This window comes from Carettochelys insculpta, chromosome 29 (assembly GCF_033958435.1).
Source record: "Carettochelys insculpta isolate YL-2023 chromosome 29, ASM3395843v1, whole genome shotgun sequence".
Classification (NCBI taxonomy): Eukaryota; Metazoa; Chordata; order Testudines; family Carettochelyidae; genus Carettochelys; species Carettochelys insculpta.
Window position 1 is genome coordinate 8,921,683 of NC_134165.1, and position 21,119 is coordinate 8,942,801.

At 54.9% G+C, this 21,119-nt stretch overlaps 1 protein-coding gene across 2 annotated transcripts in view; it reads right to left on the minus strand.

Annotated features, from left to right (window-relative positions):
• The window catches only part of TESPA1 (thymocyte expressed, positive selection associated 1), a 28,522-nt gene extending 19,235 nt beyond the window's left edge, over positions 1–9,287 (minus strand). For both annotated transcript variants that reach the window (XM_074979859.1, XM_074979858.1), the window contains exons 1-2: positions 9,153–9,287; positions 443–649 (exon numbers count right to left, since the gene is read on the minus strand). In XM_074979859.1, coding sequence (XP_074835960.1) covers positions 443–608 — 166 coding nt within the window. In that variant the 5' untranslated portion in view covers positions 609–649; positions 9,153–9,287. The remainder of the gene's footprint in view (positions 1–442; positions 650–9,152) is intronic.
• Between the last annotated feature and the right edge of the window lie 11,832 nt (positions 9,288–21,119).

Consider the following 21,119-nt stretch of genomic DNA (forward strand, 5'->3'; position numbering starts at 1 on the left):
GAGTGTGCAAGGCCAAGACGGAAGCTCCAGTCCTGGCCCTTGCCGCTTTGCAAAAAGAGGGCTCAGTCTCAGGAACAGGGGCAAGGGCTGCGGACTATGGCATCAGGAATGAACAGCTGGGTCAGGGATGCAGCCACACAGCTGGACACAAGGTGCAAGGAGACAGGAATGGGGTCGTTTGATGGACATTTGTCCCCGTTACTGACACTTTTCCCTGGGAAGTTATTGCAGATCATAAATAAATAAATAAAAATCCTTGGGCGGTGGGGGTTGGGTGGAGGCGCAGGGGGATGCTCAGACCAGGGCTAGAGGTGAGCCAGAGCCAGCACAGTAGGAGTTCCAGTGTGCACGCTGGCCCTTGGGAAGCACAGCATAGGAGTCAGGGAAAAAGCCTGGTCCCCCAGACACACAACTCTGTCCACATCCCCGCCTGCTCTCCCACCTTCGAGGAAGACGTCATCCAGATGGGGTGGCTGCAGCTCAGGCACATCCTGCATGGCCATCGCTGCCTCCTCCTCCAGCACAGTGGTGCGCCAGCACCGGCTTTGCCGAGCCCATGCTCTGCGCTTTTCCCAGGATGTGGGGCTCAGCACTGAAGCGCCCTCCATGGCTTGTGGGGCCACAGGATGCTCTGGGAAGAACCAAGACCCTGAGAGAAAACAGTCAGTTAGTGCATCCAGCTCTGAGCTGAGTCACGCTTCCTGCGGTCTCTGCTGCCAGGACATTGCCGGGGTTGCCTTCTGCAGCCTGGCAGGTGAGCCGGGACCTCCATGGGCTCCCAGCACCCAAAACTGCTCTTTCCTAGCACTTGGAACCTTTGTTGTTCCCCAGCGCAAAGAACTTCCCCCATTCCCAGCACCCAGAACCACTCCTGTTCCCAGCACCTGCAGCTTGGTGGGAGGGATCACTCAGTGGTCAGCCCAGTGATCTTGTAAACCCAGGGTTGTGAGCTCAATGCTTGAGGAAGCCTTTCAAGGGGCTGGGGTAGGTTAGATTTGGGGAAAAAAATCTGTTAGGAATAGTGGTAGGGTCTGCCATGGGTGCAGAGGACTGGACTGGATAACTCTAGAGATTCCTTCCAGTTCCATGATATTATTATAACTCCTATCTTTCCCCAGTGCCCAGAACCACTCCCATTCCCGGCACCCAGAACTGCTCCTGAATTTGCAGGATGTGCCAGCTGAACCATAGCAATACTTTGATTGGATGCAGAAGGAGCACATGGCTTTTACAGTCAATGCTGTGTGGACTCAGCATGCACCTCCCTTTGGCTACATCTGCACGACAGCCCTATATCGAAACACACAATCATACGCAGAATGTATTTCAAAACAGCACCCAGCTATTTTGAAAGAGCATTGCCAGTCCATAGTGCTAGCTGGAAATAGTGCCATTGGAGCCCATTCTGACCTATTTCAAAATTGGCATTATTCCTCAGGGAATGAGGTTTACCACAATTGAAGTAACGCACCAGCTATTTCGAATTTATTTTGAAATAGCGCATTTGTCATTTAGACAATGCCAAAGTTATTTCCAAAGAACTGTTGCTATTTCAGGATAACTTGGCTGTGCAGACATGGCCTTCTTATGCCCTTGCTTTAGTTATATGTCACTTAATATCGGTCAAGAAAAGTGACACAGACAGAAACCCGGCAACCCTGTGCATGAGCACTGATAAACAAAATGTCTTGCAGCCTCACACAGAACCTGATGGGCTGCATTTGGCCCCCTGGGGCTGCAGGTTGCCCTCCACTGTGATAAGTTCATGGAGGAAAGGTCCATTAATGGCTGTTAGCCAAGGTGGGCGGGAATGCAATCCCATGCTTGGGGTGTCCTTAAACATCTGAGATAATTGTGCTGTTTTGTTCTTTCCATCTGGGGCCCCTGGCATTGGCCAATGTCAGTCTATAGTCTGACTCAGTGAGGCCGCTCCTATGGTCCTATGTCCTATTCACATTGGGGTGTACCAAGCCCTTCCCTCCCCATGCGTATAGCCAAGAGAAGTGGAGGACGTGGCCTGTGACAACCCCACCCAATCAGTGAATGGAAAACTGTGCCCCCTCCCGCGGATGGAAACTCCTGCAGCGTGACACGTGCACAGGCGCCAGGTGTCCAGACAAGGGAAACAAGTGACTCCCCCTCCATCAGCATGACGCAGGAACGCCTGCACCAGCTGCAACAACCAAAACTGCCACCCACCCCCACAGCCATGTTATCAATGTGGCATTGCTAAATCACATGACCAACAGCCCTGGGCCCCAAGGCCTCCCCTTCCAGGCCATTCCTCTTGTGCTGGCCCAGCCTGGGAGTCATGAGCAGCTGAGACTGGCGGGGAGCAGAGGTGACTCCTGGGGACACACAAAGGGGAGCACCAATGAAAGGGGCGGTGGGACACATGACCCACACAACCTGCGCACTGAGTACAGCTGCACTACTCAGTTGTGTCTGTCCGGATGAAGAGCAGAGATAATGATTAAGTCTTCTGAAGCTGGAGAGTGAGCTCATGGTGACACAGGCCCCCGGAGACGGGTTCTGAGGCAACTGTCTCCAAGAGCTCTTTCTTGATGGGTAACGGCTAACGTAGGCGCCATCACTGTGTGTGCGGTGCTGGGATTATATTGTGGCACGTGCGTGGCTTTGCATTGAACACTGAATTTCACCTGCCGTTTTGCTGCCAAGTCCCTCAAGTTTTGTGAGCTCACTTTGGAACTCTCTGCCTGCTGTTGTGAACCGAATTGTCCTGGGAAACTTTGCGTCTTCTGCAAACTTTGCCACCTCAATGTTTACCTATTTTTTCAGATCTTTTGTGAGTAGGGTGAGCAGCACTTATCCCAGGTCCTGGGGCATCTCCACTTACTTTTCCTTTTACACCCCTGGGGCACCTCCATTTCCTTCTTTCTAGTCTGAAATGAGCCTTTTATTCCTACCCTTTGGGCTCACCCACACTGTTTGTGTTTGGGGTTTTTGCTTGTTTGTTTTGTTGTTGTTGTGGGGGGGGAGCTTTTTTTTTCCCCCAGAAAAAATCTCTTGCGTCCAGCTGCAAAGTTTGTTATTCCGGACTCACAGGGCTTTTAACTCGACATAACAACCCACCGCTGACCCCACCCTTTCAATTTCAAAATTGACTCACTATGTACCAAGCAGAGACAATTACAACTTACCTGGCCTGCAGGAAGGCATCCCATCCTTGCTCTGCTTTCGAAACCAGGCTGTCTCGTGTGAACGCTCTGTTATGAAATGCTCTTGCCATGTGAATGCTCTTTTCAGAAATAACTCACTGTGGAGTTAGAACCTCGCAGTGAGTTATTTCTGGAAAGCCTTGCAGGTAGACATAGCCTTTGTTTCCTTATCTTGGAAGGGAGGCCCTGGACATGCTGTGAGAATCAGCCAAGGGCCTTAACTGAATTTAATGAGGAGCCTTTTGTTCTCTTGAGCACCCTGCCTCCGTTTATAAATAATCTCAGGTGGGAGTCCCATACTCATCATATGCCAGCCACACTCCTGACTCCAGGTTGTGCTGCTCCCACTGGCTACGTCTACACGTGAAGCCTACATCGAAGTAGCCTATTTCGATGTGGCGACTCTACACGTCCTCCAGGGCTGGCAACGTCGATGTTCAACATCGACATTGCGCAGCACCACATCGAAATAGGCGCTGCGAGGGTACATCTACACGCCACAGTAGCACACATCGAAATAAGGGTGCCAGGCACAGCTGCAGACAGGGTCACAGGGCGGACTCAACAGCCAGCCGCTCCCTTAAAGGGCCCCTCCCAGACACACTTGCACTAAACAGCGCAAGATACACAGAGCCGACAACGAGTTGCAGACCCTGTGCATGCAGCATGAATCCCCCGCTGCAGCAGCAGCAGCCAGAAGCCCTGGGCTAAGGGCTGCTGCACACGGTGACCATAGAGCCCCGCACGGGCTGGAGAGACAGCGTCTCTCAACCCCCCAGCTGATGGCTGCCATGGAGGACCCCACAATTTCGACGTTGCGGGACGCGGATCGTCTACACGGTCCCTACTTCGACGTTGAACGTCGAAGTAGGGCGCTATTCCGATCCCCTCATGAGGTTAGCGACTTCGACGTCTCGCCGCCTAACGTCGAAGTTAACTTCGAAATAGCGCCCGACGCATGTAGCCGCGACGGGCGCTATTTCGATGTTAGTGCCGCTACTTCGAAGTCGTGCGCATGTGTAGACACAGCTACTGTGACCCTGGGAGGTGTCGTCCCCATCCCCCGCCCCCTCCGCCACATATCTCTCTTCCCTGGGAGAGTCTCAGTCCAGTTCCTTAAGTTGCCTTCCCTGCTAGGTGGGAGACACTCTGTCAGAAGCCAGAGGGGGAGCTGTCTGCACCACCCCCTGCTGAGGGCAAAAGGATCTCAGCCCCATGGCAGGGACCAAGCAATGCAGCAGTGAACCGTCCCCTGGCATCTAGAAGCAGCAACCCGCAGACACCCATGGCCCACGTGGGAGAACTGCCAGGGCGGGGTCGGGCAGAGAGACAACACCGTACCACCAGGGCCGGTGCCCCACCCCTACCACACCCAATGCACAGCCATGTCCCTGTCACAGCTCAGGGCAGCTCTGCCCTGGACTGCACCATCCCTGCCAGTGCCGGGGTTTGGTTTTGCTCTCCTGGCTCCTGCCACAGCAAGGTCTGGATGTGACTGAAGCTCTGGAGGGGGGTCCTGAGGAAGAAGCAAGACACCTAAATGTGAGGAGTCCCCCACCCCCGTGACTGGGTGATGCTGAAGAGCTGGCGGTTACCGCAGGCGGCACCAGGCCGAGGCCCTGTGAGCTCAGGAAAGAACTTCAGAAATGTCTAATTTCTTCTGCCTCTGAGCCAGGAGCTCGCCCGGAGTTGTTCCTCTCGCTGCTCCATCTCCGCTCCCCCGGCCTCTTCCCCAGCCTCCCTGCATGCTCACGGACACTTGCCCAAGCCCACCTGCACTTCCTGAGCACCCCTGCCAGCGGGACGGCACCTGTGCAAATAATGGCAGCCCAGGGAAGTGCTCTGAGGCCCCCTGCGAATGCGTCGCATTGCATGAGTGTTGGGCTGGAGTGCCGGCCTGGCCATCGTGTGGAGCAGCCGGGGCATGTGCTAGTCGCACAGCTCAGCCAGTCCATGGAGAACAGAACAGCAGCCGTGGAGAGTCTGCTGGAGACCCTGGGAAGTTATTCGCAGAGCCACAGATGGGACCAAGAGAGGCTTGTGGAGAGCACAGGACAGGGAATGCCACCCGCACCCTCTGGCTGAGCTCTCCAACTTGGGCTTGTCTAGCACCTCTTCTAGGGAAAGGCCTCTAGTCCACATTGGAAGGACCCAAGAGCAGGAGACTCCAGCCCTGCCCTGAGGCTACTGGTGCTGCTAAGGAAGGGGAAATGCTTTGAACGGCTGGCCAAGCATCCAAGGCTCCCGCCCCGGTCGTCAGAGCCTCTGGTGCTGTGTGACCCTTGGCTGTGCATGGACCCCAGCTGCCCTCAGCGTAACGCTGCTTTTCACCTTCAGCTGGCTGGGAAACTTGACCCCTCCACTCCACCTCTGGACACGGGGATCAGGCCCATCACCTCCAGGCTGTGCCAGCCTGACCCACTGGCTCTGGGGCGGATTGAAGAGCAAGCTGCAGATGGGGCAGTACAAGCAGCGGGACCAGGCCTCCTGGTTGGGCTGGGACAGTCCCTTGTTGTGCCCTGTCCTGGTCGTCTCGACTCTCTGGGCAGAACTGGGCATTCGTCCCGTTTGCTCTCACCAGCCAGCTGCCTCACAGGAGGGACAAGCAACCTGGAGACTTGCCCAGCTGTGTCGAGAGAGGCCGGGGAAGGGGGGGTTGGCGGCCCCTAGCGGGACACAAGGAATTGGGGGACAGCAGCACTGTAAGCCCTGCATGGCAGGGAGGCCTCAGGAGGCCAGAGCAGGCTGGGCTGACCCTGGCACACCCTGCACATGGGGGAGGTGGAGGGGCCTCATGCTAACTCAGGTTGGGAGGAGGGCTCAGGCAGGCACCCATGAGAGCGAGGAGATGGAAGCCTCAGGCGAGCCCCCCATGCAAGCTCCTGTTCTCCCTTTGGTCGCCCTAAGCATGTGGCTGCCGCCTCCTCCATGGCTCAGGCACTGGCAGCATAATAGACCCATGTGCAGGTCCATCTGCTGGCTCCAGGCAGATCCCTATGCTGGTTTGAAACTTCAGTCCTGTAGTGAGTCGAGCCCCAGCCATGAAAGAATTGAATGTTGCTCTATGACCCATGGGCTCCCGTGAGACAGTGCAGAGCAGAGCCCAGGAGAACCACAGCAGAGCTGGGAACCCCACATCCCTGTCCCGGAGTCTGGCTGCTGGACACATCCCAGAGATCAGGAGAATCCAGTGTCTGACCAGCACCAGGAATGTCACAAAACCTTCCCCTTTGCAAAAGCCTCCCTGTCTAGAGAATGACAGTTCTGCACAAACCCCACTGCTAGCTGCAGCGACCCTACTTCTACCTATAATCCGGCACCGACCTCACTGCTACCTGCACCCCCAGCACCGACCCCACTGCCACCTGCACCCCCGGCACTGACCCTACTTCTACCTATAACCCGGCACCGACCCCACTGCTACCTGCACCCCCAGCACCGACCTCACTGCCACCTGCACCCATGGCACTGACCCTACTTCTACCTATAACCCGGCACCGACCCCACTGCTACCTGCACCCACGGCACCGACCCCACTGCTACCTGCACCCCCGGCACAGACCTCACTTCTACATATAACCCTGGCACTGACCCCACTTTTACCTGTGACCACAGCACTGACCCAACTTCTACATATAACCCTGGCACTGACCCAGCTTCTACCTGTAACCCCGGCACTGACCACACTTAGAATCCTAGGGCTGGAAGGAACCTCAGGAAGTCTTCACGTCCAACCCCCTGCCCAAAGCAGGATGAACCCTAACTAAATCATCCCAGCCAGGGCTTTGTCAAGCTGGGAGTTAAAGAGCTCTAGGGATGGAGTTTCCACCACCTCTCTTGGTAATTCATTCTAATGCTTCACCTTTACTTATACACATCCACTGCGGACCCCGCCCCCACAACTCGAGACCATTGTTTCGTGTTCTGTCATCTGTCACCACCGAAAACCTCTTCTCTCCATCCTCTTTTTAACCCCCCTTCAGGAAGTTGAAGGCTGCTATCAAATCCCCCCTCACTCTTCTCTTCTGTAGACTAAGTAAGCCCAAATCCCTCAGCATCTCCCCATAGGTCTTGTACTCCAACCCCCTAATCATTTTTGTTGCCCTCTGCTGGACTCTCTCCAGTGCATCCACATCCTTTCTGTAATGAGGCTCCCAGGATTGGACCCCGTATTCCAGATGTGGCCTCACTAGTGCCCAATAAAGTGAAATGATCACTTTTCCAGATCTGGAAATGCTCCTCCTAATGCGCCCCAATATGCCATTAGCCTTCTTGGCTACAAGGGCACATTGTTAAGACATGTCCAGCCACTCATCCACAGTAATCCCCAGGTCCTTTCCTGCTGCCCTGCTACTTAGCCAGTCGGTCCCCAGCCTGTAACAATGTTTGGGATTCTTCCGTCCCAAGTGCAGGACTCTGCACTTGTCCTTGTTGAACCTCATCAGATTTCTTTTGGCCCAATCCTCCAATTTGTCTAGGTCACTCTGGACCCTATCCCTCCCCTCCAACGTATCTACCTCTCCTGCAGCTGACTTGCTGAGGGTGCAATCCATCCCTTCTTCCATATCACTAATGAAGACGTTGAACAAAACCATCCCCAGGACCAACCCTTGGGGTACTATGCTTGATACCAATCACCAGCCCAGACACTGAGCCTTTGATCACAACCCACTGAGCCCAACAATCTGACCAGCTTTCCAGTCACCTTACAGTCCATTTACCCAGCCCATGCTGCTTTAACTTGCTGGCAAGAGTGCTGAGCGAGACCACATACAAAGGTTTGCTGAAGTCCAGGTATATCACTTCTACCTGCAAATCCCAGCACTGAGCCCACCTTCCCCCTCAAATCCAGACACGGACCTTGCTTCTTCTCCCAGACACTGAGACTGACCCGTTTAATCCCCAGACCCAGCACTGAGCTGCCTTCTCTCCCCTGCTCTGACCGGGGCAGACAAAGGGCTGAGGCGCCACCGCTCACTGTAGTGATATGGGGACCCACCAGGCTGCTCTGTGCTCTGTTGCACTGGGCAGTGTAGTGGGGTTGCGATCTCCCAGAGCGCAGGGCTCCCAGGACACAGTACCAAAGCCACAGGGGGCCATGGGGCATGTCCTGCCCCCTCCCAGGCACTGCTATAGCTGGGCCAGGCCCTGGGCTACCATACACTGCAGAATTCCTGGGACAGGGCCCAGTCCTGGCTCCTGAGCATCCAGGGAACTGCTGGAAAGCTGCAAGTCTGACGGCTGATGGGCCGTGAGGAAGGGCACACACAGTCCAGGAGTCCCCTGCCCCAGTGGGTGTCACACCCTGCGGGAGCTGCAGCCCCACCACACCCAAACAAACTGAGCTGGGCTGCTCCCCAGCCCCCCACAGCAGGCTGGGGGAGAACAGCCACAGACCTCACGACACCGAAGCAAAGACCAGGAATGCTTCAGCCTGGGAAGGCCAGCTCTACCGATCATCTCCACCAGTTTCCCCATCCCCTGGCTCCCAGCCCTGTCCCTACACTTACCCTACTTCCCCCACCCTCTTCACCCTACCCCCACTCCCTGCCTTGTGCCCACCGCGCTCCCTGCTCTCAACCCTGCCCCCTACTTCCTGTTCCTGCCTGACCCTCCCCTTCCCGCTACTGACTCTTCCTCCTGTCCTCTGTGCACCCACCTCCTACCCCTCCATCTGCCCCCCCACTTCCTAGCACACTCTCGGAAACAAAGCCACAGGAGGGTACTTTCCCAGGGTCCAGGGTGCACTGTCCTGCCCCCCTCCCAGCCCCTACCAGCCCCTCCTTCTGGGCCCCACTCCTACCTCCCACCCCTTCACTCACCCTCCTCTTCCACTCCCATGGCCCCCACTCCTCCCCCTCCTTGCCAGTGCCACCTGCAACCCCGGCCCTGTGAAGCCCTTGCCCCACATGCTGCTCCGCAAAGGTGCCCAGAGCAAGTGGCTGGGGCCACTCGGTCGGTCCTGTCACTCACCCAGGCTGGGGGGCGCCAGCGTGACCCTGGGTGCTGGCTGACCAGCGGGTGCTGTCTAGCTCCAGAGAGGGTCCATCAGTCGTGGCGTCCCGTCACAGCACTGAGGCGCGACAGCCCACGCATGCAGTGTCGTCAGCCGGGAGGGAGGAAGCTGATCTGTTTTGAAGAGGAAACTTGAAAAAATCAACAACGAAACCTCAAACGTTGACCCACATCCGCTGCCTAGACGGGAAAAGTTAATGATCCGCCAACGCAGGAGGGGGTGGCTAATAATAGCACACAGCCAGATATAGCCCTCTGCCATTGTCCCACCCAGAGAGGGAAACTGAGGCAGGGGGCAGGGCCTGGAGGTGCCCGAGCGGTAGAGAGAACTGACTGTCTTGGCTGAAGCTCTGGCACCCGTGTGCCATAAGACTCAGACGTAATCGCTCTTTTTGGCTACTCACATGTGCAAGGCGCTGTCCATGCGCAGCACAGTGACCAAAGGCTCCTTTATCCTTGACTCCATCCAGGTCAGTGGCTACTGTTATCGGGGGAAACAAAGCCTGGAGACAGGAGCGTCACACAGCAGATTGGGGCAAGGCCATTCCAGCTCTCCACGCTCCCAGTTCCATGTTTTTATGGTGATCTGCCCCCATGGGGAACGGGAGGGGCAGGGAGTTTGTCCCAGTATTCTGCTGCCTGTGATGCTGGAACAAAGATTTTGTGAACCCGAGGGGCAAGCAGTGCAAACAACCTCAGCAGGCAGCAAGAGCACCTCCTTCTGGTCCTGGTCCTTGGCACCTAACACATTGCTCATGGAGTTTGGGCTGCTGGCACGTGCCTGTTTGTGGACAGCAAAGCGTCTTGCAGAAACCCGCAGGGGGCTGGATCGGTTTGTGCACAGCAGGTGCAGAGAGCCAGTGAATCAAACCGTAAATGTCTTATAGGATGGAACCCACTTCTCGTTGGGGGAGGGGGTTGCTACAACCCCCACACCCTAGTTCCAGTGCCTGTGACACCTGCTGCTTTGTATTCTGCCAGCACCACCCCTATGCTCCTCAGCAGCCCATCATGAGGACAGGCCCAGGGCTGAGGAGGCCAGAGCTGGGCCAGCTCATCCAGAGCCAGGGCATCTGTAGATTTGGGGCAGCACTGGGTCCTAACATCCACCCATCTGTCTTTTCCTATCCCTGCTCTGTGGCTCTGCTTCCGCCCTAGAGGATCTAGTTAACAGTGAAAAACTCTGCCAGAGCTGCTAGCAGCAGAACCTGTGAAAAAGCCATTTGATTGGCAATGAAGTCATTTAACAAGCCTACCCCCGTCGATTTCCAAATTTACTGTGTTAGTCTACAGGACTTTGGCTTAAACAGGGGCCCCTGACCCAGAGAAAAATCAGTCAGGGGCCATGCACAGGCTAGTGCAGAATGAAATTAACATGATTTGTGTCAGTTTCACTGCCATCCTAAAACCCGGGTTTTCCTGCACTGCCAGCAAGGACACAGCAAGCTGGTGCACTGTGGGCTCACAGCTTGGCTTACTGCACAGTCGCTCACCATCCAGACAAGCCCCGGGCCAGTTTGATTGGTGTTAGTCAGTGGTGCACTGCAAAGAAACTGACAAAAATTATGTCAGTTTCAGACCACAAACGCCAATGAGTCCACTGTGCTGCAGGTTTGGAGGTTTCCAGAAGGCAATGTTATGGGACTTCAGCTATGTGAAAAGTTCAGACTTTATGGTTCTTTGTCCAAATTTGACAGTGATCATGCAACAGAAATTGGGTTTTCCGGATGGCTCAGTCTCATCCCCGGCTTGCACTAGCGCAAATGGCTACATGGTAGGAAGGAGGATCAGGCCCCACGTCCACCTGTTCAGTTGCCTGAGGGAACTGGTCCAAAAACATACTGTCCCCAGGCATCCTGATCATAGATAAATGGGCAGCTGCAATGGAGGAAAACACTTCCGATGCTTGTGCTGTGGTGCACACACAATGAGCAGATGTAGCCTGTATAGGGGGAGCTGAATACTTGGAAGAAAGTGTGGTAAATCACTGACACCTTGAAAGAGACAGGAAAGAAACAGGGGAAGACCTGGAGGTAGTACTAGAGGGCATATGGGGGTGTCAAGGGAGTGGTACTGGTTCCAGACTCTTGCACCAAGTGGGTGCATGAGATCCTGGGCTGGGCTCCAGTATAGAAAGGATGTGGATGCACTGGAGACAGTCCAGTGGAGGGCAACCAAAATGATGAAGGGGCTGGAGCACATGACCTGCGATGAGAGGCTGAGGGATTTGGGGTTATTTAGTTTGAAGAAAAGAAGAGTGAGGGGCAATTTGATAGCAGCCTTCAACCACCTTAGAAGGGGCTCTAAAGAAAATGGAGAGAGGCTGTTCCCAGTAGTGACTGATGGCAGAACAAGAAGCAATGGTCTCAAGTTACAGTGCAAGGAAAAACTATGTCCCCAGGAGGGAGGTGAAGCATTGGAGTGCGTTACGTAGAGAGGTGGTGGAATCTCCATCCCTAGAGGTTTTTAAGTCCTGGCTTGACAAAGTCCTGCCTGGGATGATTTAGTTGGGGTTGATCCTGCTTTGGGCAGGAGGCTGGACTAGATGACCTCCTGAGGTCCCTTCCAGCCCTAGGATTCTATGATTCTATGGTCCAGTCACCACAATCACTCAATCCCCATTTCAAAATCTGGGTAGAAATCAGACTAGCTTTTCCATAGACCATCACACCCAGCTTGGACCCTGCTTCCAGCCTGGCACTTCTCCTGGAAAGACTCTGATGTGAATAGTACGTGTGGGGCAGAGACCCTGCCACAGAGACGGGCGCTCTCCCGAGATGGGAGAGAATGTCGAGGTGGGATGTTTGCCAGCAGTGTCAACGCTCTTATCTCTCATGTGAACTCCTGCCCCAGTCACTTAGAAGTTCTGGTTGGGCACCCTCCACCTGGGCACTGAACTTGGGGCAATGGGGGAGAACAATGATGTTCCCCATTCACCAGCAAGGCTAGAGAGTCCCACTGAGGAAACACCACAGCTGCCAGAAAGTGATATGACAGCGTCGTCCATTTATGAGTGCTGGGCATGTAAGGGTTACATACGGGTCTGGGTACCAGCCCTCTGGCAATAGGGGAACCGTAGGGGCAGGCGCTGCTCTGCTGATTTATAGATGTGTTTTGCTAACGCCTTCCGGCAGGCCTCAAACGAGATAAGTAAGCTGCAGCTGTGCCAATAACGTGACTTCTACTGAACAGCTCGTGTTCAGAGCTGTGTTATCTCCCTTTCCCTTCTGCCTTCCCGTCCGCTTACCGCAGGGTGGGGACCCCGAGCCCCTGGGTCAGAGTCAGCCTGCAGCTTGCCTGGATCTGGCCCCCAAGGCTGGAACTCTCCTCCTCAGCTGCCCAGAGAGAGTTTTCCCCCAGCACGCTGAGTGGCTGGAATTGCAGCCAATCAGAGCAGCGAGGGGGCAGCACCTAGGATCAGGGTGACACACAGAAGCACGTGTTTCCCAAGGGAGATGTACCAGGTAAGAGCCCCCATCACCCTAACCCCACACCCCCAGTCCACTCATCGACCCCCACCCTCCAACCCCTCCCACCCAGCCCCCACGCACACTGCACCTTCAGCCCCCTCACTGAACCCCCACCTCCTGCTTTGCCCCTGCACTCCCTCCTGTTCAGACCCCCACCTGCAGCCCCCTCTTGGACCCCTTCCCACCCAAATACCCCAACACCCAGCCTGCCCGTGCACCCACCTTCCCAGACTCCACACCCGAAGCCCGCTTCCTGGCAACCCCTTCCCACAGGGAACCCCTCGTTTCTGGCACCACCCCAGAACCTAGGGGGGCACAAAATCTACTAGCCCAGGACTCTTTAGGTTCTGGGGCTGGTGTATGAGGGGAGGGTCTTTTCTGTCTTTCAGTCAGGACCATATCAGTGATGTGGGGGGCGGTTCTGAGGGGGGTGTTAATTCTGAACTGATTTTCCTTTGGCTCAATGCCCACCCACCCCACCCAGAAAAAGTTCCTCACCCCTCCACCCTGGCTTAAAGACTGTATTCAGGGTCAGAGCTCCTCTCCATCCCTGTAAACTGATGATTTGGGAGGGTGAGCTGTAAAAACCACAAAAACTGCAGGCTTCAGCTAACAGTGCTGTAAGCAGTAAATAGGGGCGGGTATAATCATGTGCATCACATGGGTATTACGATCCCTGGAGTGGGTGTCTATATGACTTAGTAAGGGTTCAGAGGGAGCTGCAATAGTGACCTGGACAAAAGGGTGCACCTGTGAATGAATCAGCCTCAGCCAGACAGGTTTGGGGTCCACGACGGACAGAGTGTCTGCAGTAAAGAACTCCTTTTACCCCCCATTGCCTCCGGGTCCCCCCTGCTCTCTTCTTTCCAATGATTAGGCCTTGTCTACACAGCAAAGCTGCACAATTGCTTTAACTTAGACTGGTTTCATTAGGCCGGTGCAGCCCCTGTTTGTATGCTCTGACTGGGGTTTGAAGGATTGCAGCTTAGTTTGACCCAGTTCCTGGTTGGGTTTGGCGTTAAGCAACTGACAGTAGGCTGGGGGAGGCTGATCGGAGCCAGGCTTCCTGAGAAGCAGCCAAGCCGGGAGTGGCACGCGGGTAAAGGGTCCTTCTGCTGACATCCATCTCTACAGTGTAGCGGGGTGTGTGTGTGTGTGTGTGCATGCACGCGCACATTCCTGTGTGCGCCAGGCCCATCCAGCATCCCTGGCAGAGCCACGCAGGCACTGGGAGCAGGCTGCGGCCAGGCACTGAGCCTGTATCACTGGGACTTTGCACACAAGGGACCAGGGCATCAGCGCTTATTCTCACACCATTCCCCATGCCAGAGGTTCACACACTGGAGGGCTGTCAGCAGGGGGCTGCTTGGCTGGATGCCCAGCCCTGGTGGAGGGCAGTGGTCAGCTTGTAAAGGCCAAAAGGGGTCAGACCTGGGCCATGGCTCCAGGTGCCCAGCTCGAGTTTAGTGCTTCTGACGCTGTTGTCCACCAGCCCTGAGAGTCAGGCTGCTGCCAGGGGTCTCAGGCCACGGCCCAGCATCTCCCAGGCTCCAGCACTTGGGTCATTTTCATTCTTTCTCCTCTTTCAGGCAAATGGCCGGGGGAGTCTCTGGCCAGTGTCATGCAGGCAGCCCTCAGACTGCGTGACTGAATGGCCTGTGGACGAGCTGGGCTAACACCCCTGCACAAACTGCTGCGTGAACCAGTCCTGCACTGAAGATAGATAAGGGGCCACATCTCGCAGAAAGTCTGCCCTGGAGCTAGCCTCAGGCAGGTGAGGGTTTGTGTGGGCATTGTGAGCAGCCGGGGGGAGAACACAGCCAGAGAGAGCTGCAACCCGCAGGGAGCGCAAGCCAAGCAAGGAACAGCTGGCAGCCAGGGGGCTGCTGTGGAGGTTTTAGGTCAGGAGGCTCTTGGGGCTGGTGCCTTCTGTTTGATGCCCTTGTATTCCGACTCTGCTCATTCTTTGTAAATAAACACAACTCCACCAAAGAAATAACCAACCAGCTCCTATCTCCACTCCCAGCAGGAATGTTCACTGGGCCCCAAAATCCAACCTGGGGGGGGAGCAAAGCTTTTACATTGGGCTCCACTTTTCCTCCCTGTAGCTAGCAGCCCCACCCTCAGCCTCTCTAACGTCATCCAAACCGATGGACATTTCAGTTCTGTTCATATGACAAAATCCCTTTCGGCGGGTATAAGAAAATACGGAGAATGTAAAAACGTTGCTGATCGCGCTATAAATGCGAACACACGAACAGAAAAACCAGTAATGTATTTCAACACGGTCAATGAGATGGACAAGCCTGACACTTAGCAGCCGATTGTGCCACACCCACCTTAGGAAATTTCACCCCCCACACACTTTGTGCATCCCTGTTCTAACCAGCCACCCAGGCTGAAAAGGGGCAGCGGAGCATCTCTTTACCCCACATCCCAAAATCCATCAGCCATACAAGTGGCCAGTCAAAGCCCAAATGTCAACTGAAGGGCAGAGCTGGTGACTCAAGGTAGCCCTAGAGCTGGGAGGTGAAATGTCCCTCAGGTCGCACTTAGGCCTGCAAGGCTCATTGCTGGGCTTTCCCCTACGAATCTGCCAGTTGAGTTGTCGAGCGCTGGCAATCCGGAGGCAGCAGCCCCACTGGGTTTCAGGAGCTGCCTGCACCCTGCTCCCTGGGCTGTGCAGGCCACAGCTGTCCATGGCAGAGCTCGGTCTCTGCAGATGGACACATGAGTGCAGGCTCCATGCAGGCAGCGTGACAACCAGCTTCCCCCCTTAAAAGGAGCAGCCTGGGCCCCACGCTCTGCCCTGGACCCACGCATGGAGACTCAAGCATCTCAGTGCATTCCCTGTCTCAGGCTGTCACTGCACTGAGCAGAACTGACCTTTGCCTTGTCAGATCCATGTGGCCATAAAGAGGCTTGAGCTGGGAATGAACCAGTCCCTCCCAGAGGTGCTGGAACAAGGGGCGCAGCAGGTGCTGCAGCTCCCCCTCACTCAAAGTGATTTCCAGTATACGCAGGGGTTATGGTTTAGTGGCTGTCAGCACCCCTACTATGAAAATTGTTCTAGACCCCATCCTGCAATTCCTGGGGGCTGCTGCAGGTGTCCCGCTTTGAAAGGCAGCCACACAACAAAAATGCTCGCCATGCCTTTCAAGGCGGGGAGGAGTAGCTCAGTGGTTTGAGCATTGGCCTGCTAAACCCAGTGTTGTGAGCTCAGCCCTCAAGGGGACCATCTAGGGAGCTGCAGCAAATAGATGTTGGAGTGGGGTGGAAACACCATCAGGGATGGTGATAGGTGGGAGGTCCTGCTGTGAGTACAGGGATTGTCTCAGTCCCTTCCAGCTCTGTGAGATATGTACGTCAGTATGCCACCAGGATGTGTTCAGCAATCCCCTGCAGTGCCTCCCTGAGTCGCTGCTATCCTGGGCCCCCCCATGCTTTATGAAAATTGTCTTACAAATATGTGTAACTCAAAGATGCTTTACGTGAAGTGGGATGTGTGATGTCATTTTGAAAGTGGTAATCCGCTGAATCTGTTTATGCTGTTTTTGTGCTTGTATCATCCTTGTAAGTGAAGATAGGAATATGAAGTGTGAATCTGGTTTTAATTCTAAATGTGCTAATGAGGGCCATTAGTGACACTTTAGGAACTTAATGGTTCAGTACTCAGACAACCAGCGAATGGTTTTATTTATATAGAAGTCCAAACTGTGGTTGATCCTAGAAAGACATTGTGGCCAGGCCACCTGATACTGGAGTCCATCTTCAACTGGGTACTTTTCCATGGGGAGGGGACACGGAACAAAGGGTTCCTGCTCTGGAGTGAGGTCTATTAAAGGAAAGGAAAGCAAGCAAGGCTTCGTCTTCAGCTGGCTTTTCAAACTGTCTCCCCACCCCAGGAGGATACATGGGAAATGATGTGGAAGCAAAGAACCATAGGGAAAAGGTGAAGGAAAAGCTGCTGGGCCCTGGACTGGAAAAGATCCACTCTGGCCGGAGATAAGAATAACTGCTTAGGGGAAGAATGTTCATTAACAAGTCTCTTAGGCTACGTCTACACTAGCCCAAATCTTCAAAATGGCCATGCAAATGGCCATTTTGAAGTTTACTAATGAAGCGCTGAAATGCATATTCAGCGCCTCATTAGCATGTGGGCGGCCACAGCACTTCGAAATTGACGCAGCTCACCGCCGCGCGGCTCGTCCAGACAGGGCTCCTTTTCGAAAGGACCCCGGCTACTTCGAAGTCCCCTTATTCCCAGCTGCTCATAGGAATAAGTGGACTTTGAAGTAGCCGGTGTCCTTTCGAAAAGGAGCCCCGTCTGGACGAGCCGCGTGGCGGTGAGCCATGTCAATTTCGAAGTGCCACGGCTGCCCGCATGCTAATGAGGCGCTGAATATGTATGTCAGTGCTTCATTAGTGAACTTCGAAATGGCCATTTGCATGGCCATTTCAAAGTTTTGGGCTAGTGTAGACACAGCCTTAGTGTGTTAGAATTAGCTGGAATCTTTCGTTTAGTTTGGCTTCGTAGCTCACTTCCATCTGTCTGTTTTCACTTGCCACCACTTAACTCCTACTTTTTGTACTTAGTAAAACACTTTCATTTATTATCAAACCCAGTGCAAATAACAGTTAGCAGGCGGATGGGGAGCAACCAAGGTACATCTCTCTCTTCCATGGATGGAGGGTGGAGAACTTACCTCAGCTGTGCCTTGCTCAGCCCAGCATTCCCTGATGGAGGAAGGGGTGAAAACAAGGTAGAGCAGGGAGAACAGACCCTCTGGCAGGAGAGGCTTGCTCATTGCCTGACAGAGTGCCAGGGAGCCCCACTGCCATGTGACACACACAGGAGCTGTTTAAGAGTCTCCAGATGCTGGCCTGGCTCTGGCAGGGGGTATAGAAGCATCTAGTGTTGCCTAACAGCAGGAGTTGGACGGTCCAGTCGGGAAGGAGATGGATCAAGCAAGTCCACTAAGAGCTTCCACTGCAGGGTGTTTACGTGCCCGTGTTGGGTGCTAACGGCCAAAGACAGCTCCTTTGGCTCTGCTGGCTCTGCCTCAGCCCCTAGAGGAGACTCATTGACCAGGAGAGGCTGGGAAGACCTATCTTGGAGAACAAAGGCCCCTTACAGAGTTTAAAGGCCAAAAGGGGTCAGACCTGGGCCGTGGCTCCAGGTGCCCAGCTCGAGTTTAGTGCTTCTGACGCTGTTGTCCACCAGCCCTGAGAGTCAGGCTGCTGCCAGGGGTCTCAGGCCACGGCCCAGCATCTCCCAGGCTCCAGCACTTGGGTCATTTTCATTCTTTCTCTTCATTTAGGGTGGTAAACAGCAGGGGGAGTCTCTGGCCAGTGTCACGCAGGCGGACCTCAGACTGCGCGACTGAATGGCCTGTGAATGAGCTGGGCTAACACTCCCAGGGCACAGGAAGGAACCAGACTGAGCCACGCCAGGGCCAGGCTAGCTACAGAAGCTGCAGTTGTTTGAGAGTGACAGGAGTTCAAGGCAGTGGGGTCTGCCCAAGGGGACAGAGACTGTAAAATCCTTTGAGCTCCAACACATTGATCCAACTGCAAAATGAAAAGCTGGTGTGTGCAGGAGTCTGCTGGCTGCTCACTGATCAGTGAAGACAAGAAATGAAGCCAGGGTCTGAGCCCCCACCCGGTCTGCAGGATGATGGGTGGCTGGTGCCTGGGCACTGCTCCCAGGACCCAGTCTGAGAGCTGGTGAGTTGTGAGATTCCAAGCCCAGACCGGTCAGCCAAAGAGGTCGGGTCCCTGTCGTCAGCGCTCCCACAAAGCAGTAGCAGTCGGGGCAGCCTGGCGCCAAGGCTCTGATTGGCAGAGGGGAGCAGGCGGGAGCCTGGTCATGGAGGGAGAGCAGGAAATCCTGTCCCAACAGCTGGTGGCAAGATGCCCTGGACAGAAGAGGAAGTGGGTACTCTGTGCCTTTTGTGCCCTTAGCACCGCAGAGCCGGGAGAACACTGGGCTGCTGCGGGGAGCTCCGGGCTGGGGGATGCCTTGATCCAAAAGGCCAGGGGAGTACTGGAGCTATTAGCTGCTAACTGAGGTATCTGCTGCTGAAAAAGCTGGGTGCTTGTTACTGAGAACAGAGATTCCTGAGGGATCCTTCTTCCTCGGGCACAGTCGAAGGGGTCTGTACTGCAGCGTGAACGATTGGAGCTCTACCCTCGTATCTGCAAGCAGTGCCCCCTCCTGGGATGGCAGAGGTGCAGTCAGCCCCATAACCCTTCTCACACTGAGGGTCAGGAGTGGGCCCAGGCAGCTCACTCCATGTCAGTGCAGCTTGCCCTGGCAAAGCCCACGTTTCCCAGGAGGTGCAGCACTGGAGAGACGAGGGGTGGGCAGGGAGGGCAGACCAGACCACACCTTCCAGGCCCTGGTGGCGGCTCAGCTCAGCACTAACACCCCCTTCCACCACCATGGCTGCACTGGGCTAGACCCCTGACCCTTGGACCGAGGATGGAAGGGAAGACTAAAACAAATTAAATATTAAATATTGAGTCTGTTCTGGTACGGCTATGGGCTGAAGAAGTGGGTCTGTCCCATGAAAGCTCATCACCTAATTAAGTTATTTTGTTAGTCTTTAAAGTGCTACTGGACTGCTTTTTAATTTTATAACAAATTAGTGCGTTTAGTCCGGAGAAGAGAAGACCGAGAGGGGACATGATAACTGCCTCAAGTACCTAAAGCCATGTTACAAGGAACAGGGAGAAAAAACATTTTCTTAACCTCTGGTGCTACGATAAGGAGCAATGGGCTTAAACTGCAGCAAGGGAGGTTGAGGTAGGACATTAGGAAAAACTTCCTGTCAGAGTGGTTGAACACTGGAATAAGTTGCCCAGGGAGCTTGTGGAATCTCCATCTCTGGGGAGATTTAAGAACAGGTTAGACAAACACCTGCCAGGGATGTTCTAGAGTAGAGGGCAGGGACCTTCGTTGGGTCAGGGGACCACTGACCTGCAGAAGAAAACAATCAGGGGCCTCACAAGTGAGAAAACAAAACAAAAAAACCCCAAACAAAAAACAAAACCCACCTCACTGACATGTGGTCCCCAGCTGAGGAACCCCTCCCCTCATTCCCCTTGCGTGCCAGACCCAGAGCCAGGGGTGGGGGGGACAGAGCTAGTAGATTTTGTGGTCCCCCCAGGCTCTGGGGTGGTGCCAAAGATGAGGGGTTCAGTGTGGAGGGGCTGCCAGGGAGTGGGAGTGGAGTGTGGGGTCTAGGCAGGAGGGAGTGCAGGAGCAAGCTGGGGATGGAGGCTCTGGGTGATGGAGGGGCACTTACCACCCCTAGGCAATGCCTCCCACTGCTCTGATTGGCCACAATTCCAACCAATCAGCGCATCAGGGGAAAAGCTCCAGGCACCACTTGGTGGCATTGCCATTTCGACAGTGTGTGGAACCAGGAGCCTCTTCTTCCCCCGATCACACCCCACCCACCCCAGCCAGCTTCTGCAGGGAGGGCCCCAAGCCTCAGAGGGCTGGATCTGGACTGTGGGCTGCAGATTCCCCAGCCAGGGTCTAGAGGGTTCTTGGTCCTGCCATGAGTGCAGGGGACCAGACTCGGACCTCTGGTGGGTCCTTCCAGTTCTATGATACGTGAGGGAGGACAAGAGGCTGAAGCACTGTGGGGTTTTCCCTTGGTGTGTTGTGTGTGAGCCTATGTGAGTCCAGCTGTTTTGTGTGAATATGGCATGTGCCTCAGCTTTCCTCTGTATTGCACCAGTGCCTGTGTGGTGGGAATCAGGGTGTGTGGTTTTTGCTGTGACCCTCAGGGGCCAGTGGGGCAGCTCCAGCTGCCTGTGCAAAAGGGATACCAGGTGCCCTTTGTACCCTGAGACCCAGGAGGGGGATGCAGTCAGGTGATACTTTGCCCCAAAAGAAGGGAGACAAGGGAAGGGGGCAAGAGGCGTGTGGGAGGTTGGGATGCTGGAGGGGCGGAAGTCCAGGGCATCTGGTCAGGGGTCCCCCACAAGATGGACATGGCTGATGTCTGTGCTGACAAGCTCTGTTCTATGCTGTGTTTCCATTGACAAATAACCCACTGGCTGAGAGTCCAGGCAGACTGTGGAGTTGGGGTGCTGGCCCTCTGGCTTCCCAGGGGACTCACTCAGGGGAAATGCACAGTGTCCCCAGTCGATGCCTCTGAAGTGCCACAGAAATGCTCAGGGGAAATGCCACGCTACCCTGGAGTCCTCTCTGGTTTCAGACAGAGCAGAGCCAGAACACCAGCCCCATCAGCACATGAGGGAGAAGGCAGCTGAAGATGACAGCTTGTCATGAATCCTTCATCAGTAACTGAGTCTCTCGGTGGGATCAGAGCAAGACACGGCCATCAGCCACTGGGAGTGAAGTGGGCTCAGTGTGCGTTTCTCAATCCAGGGGGCTCAACTCAAAATGGGGTCAGCAGCCTGTGACACAGGCTGGCAT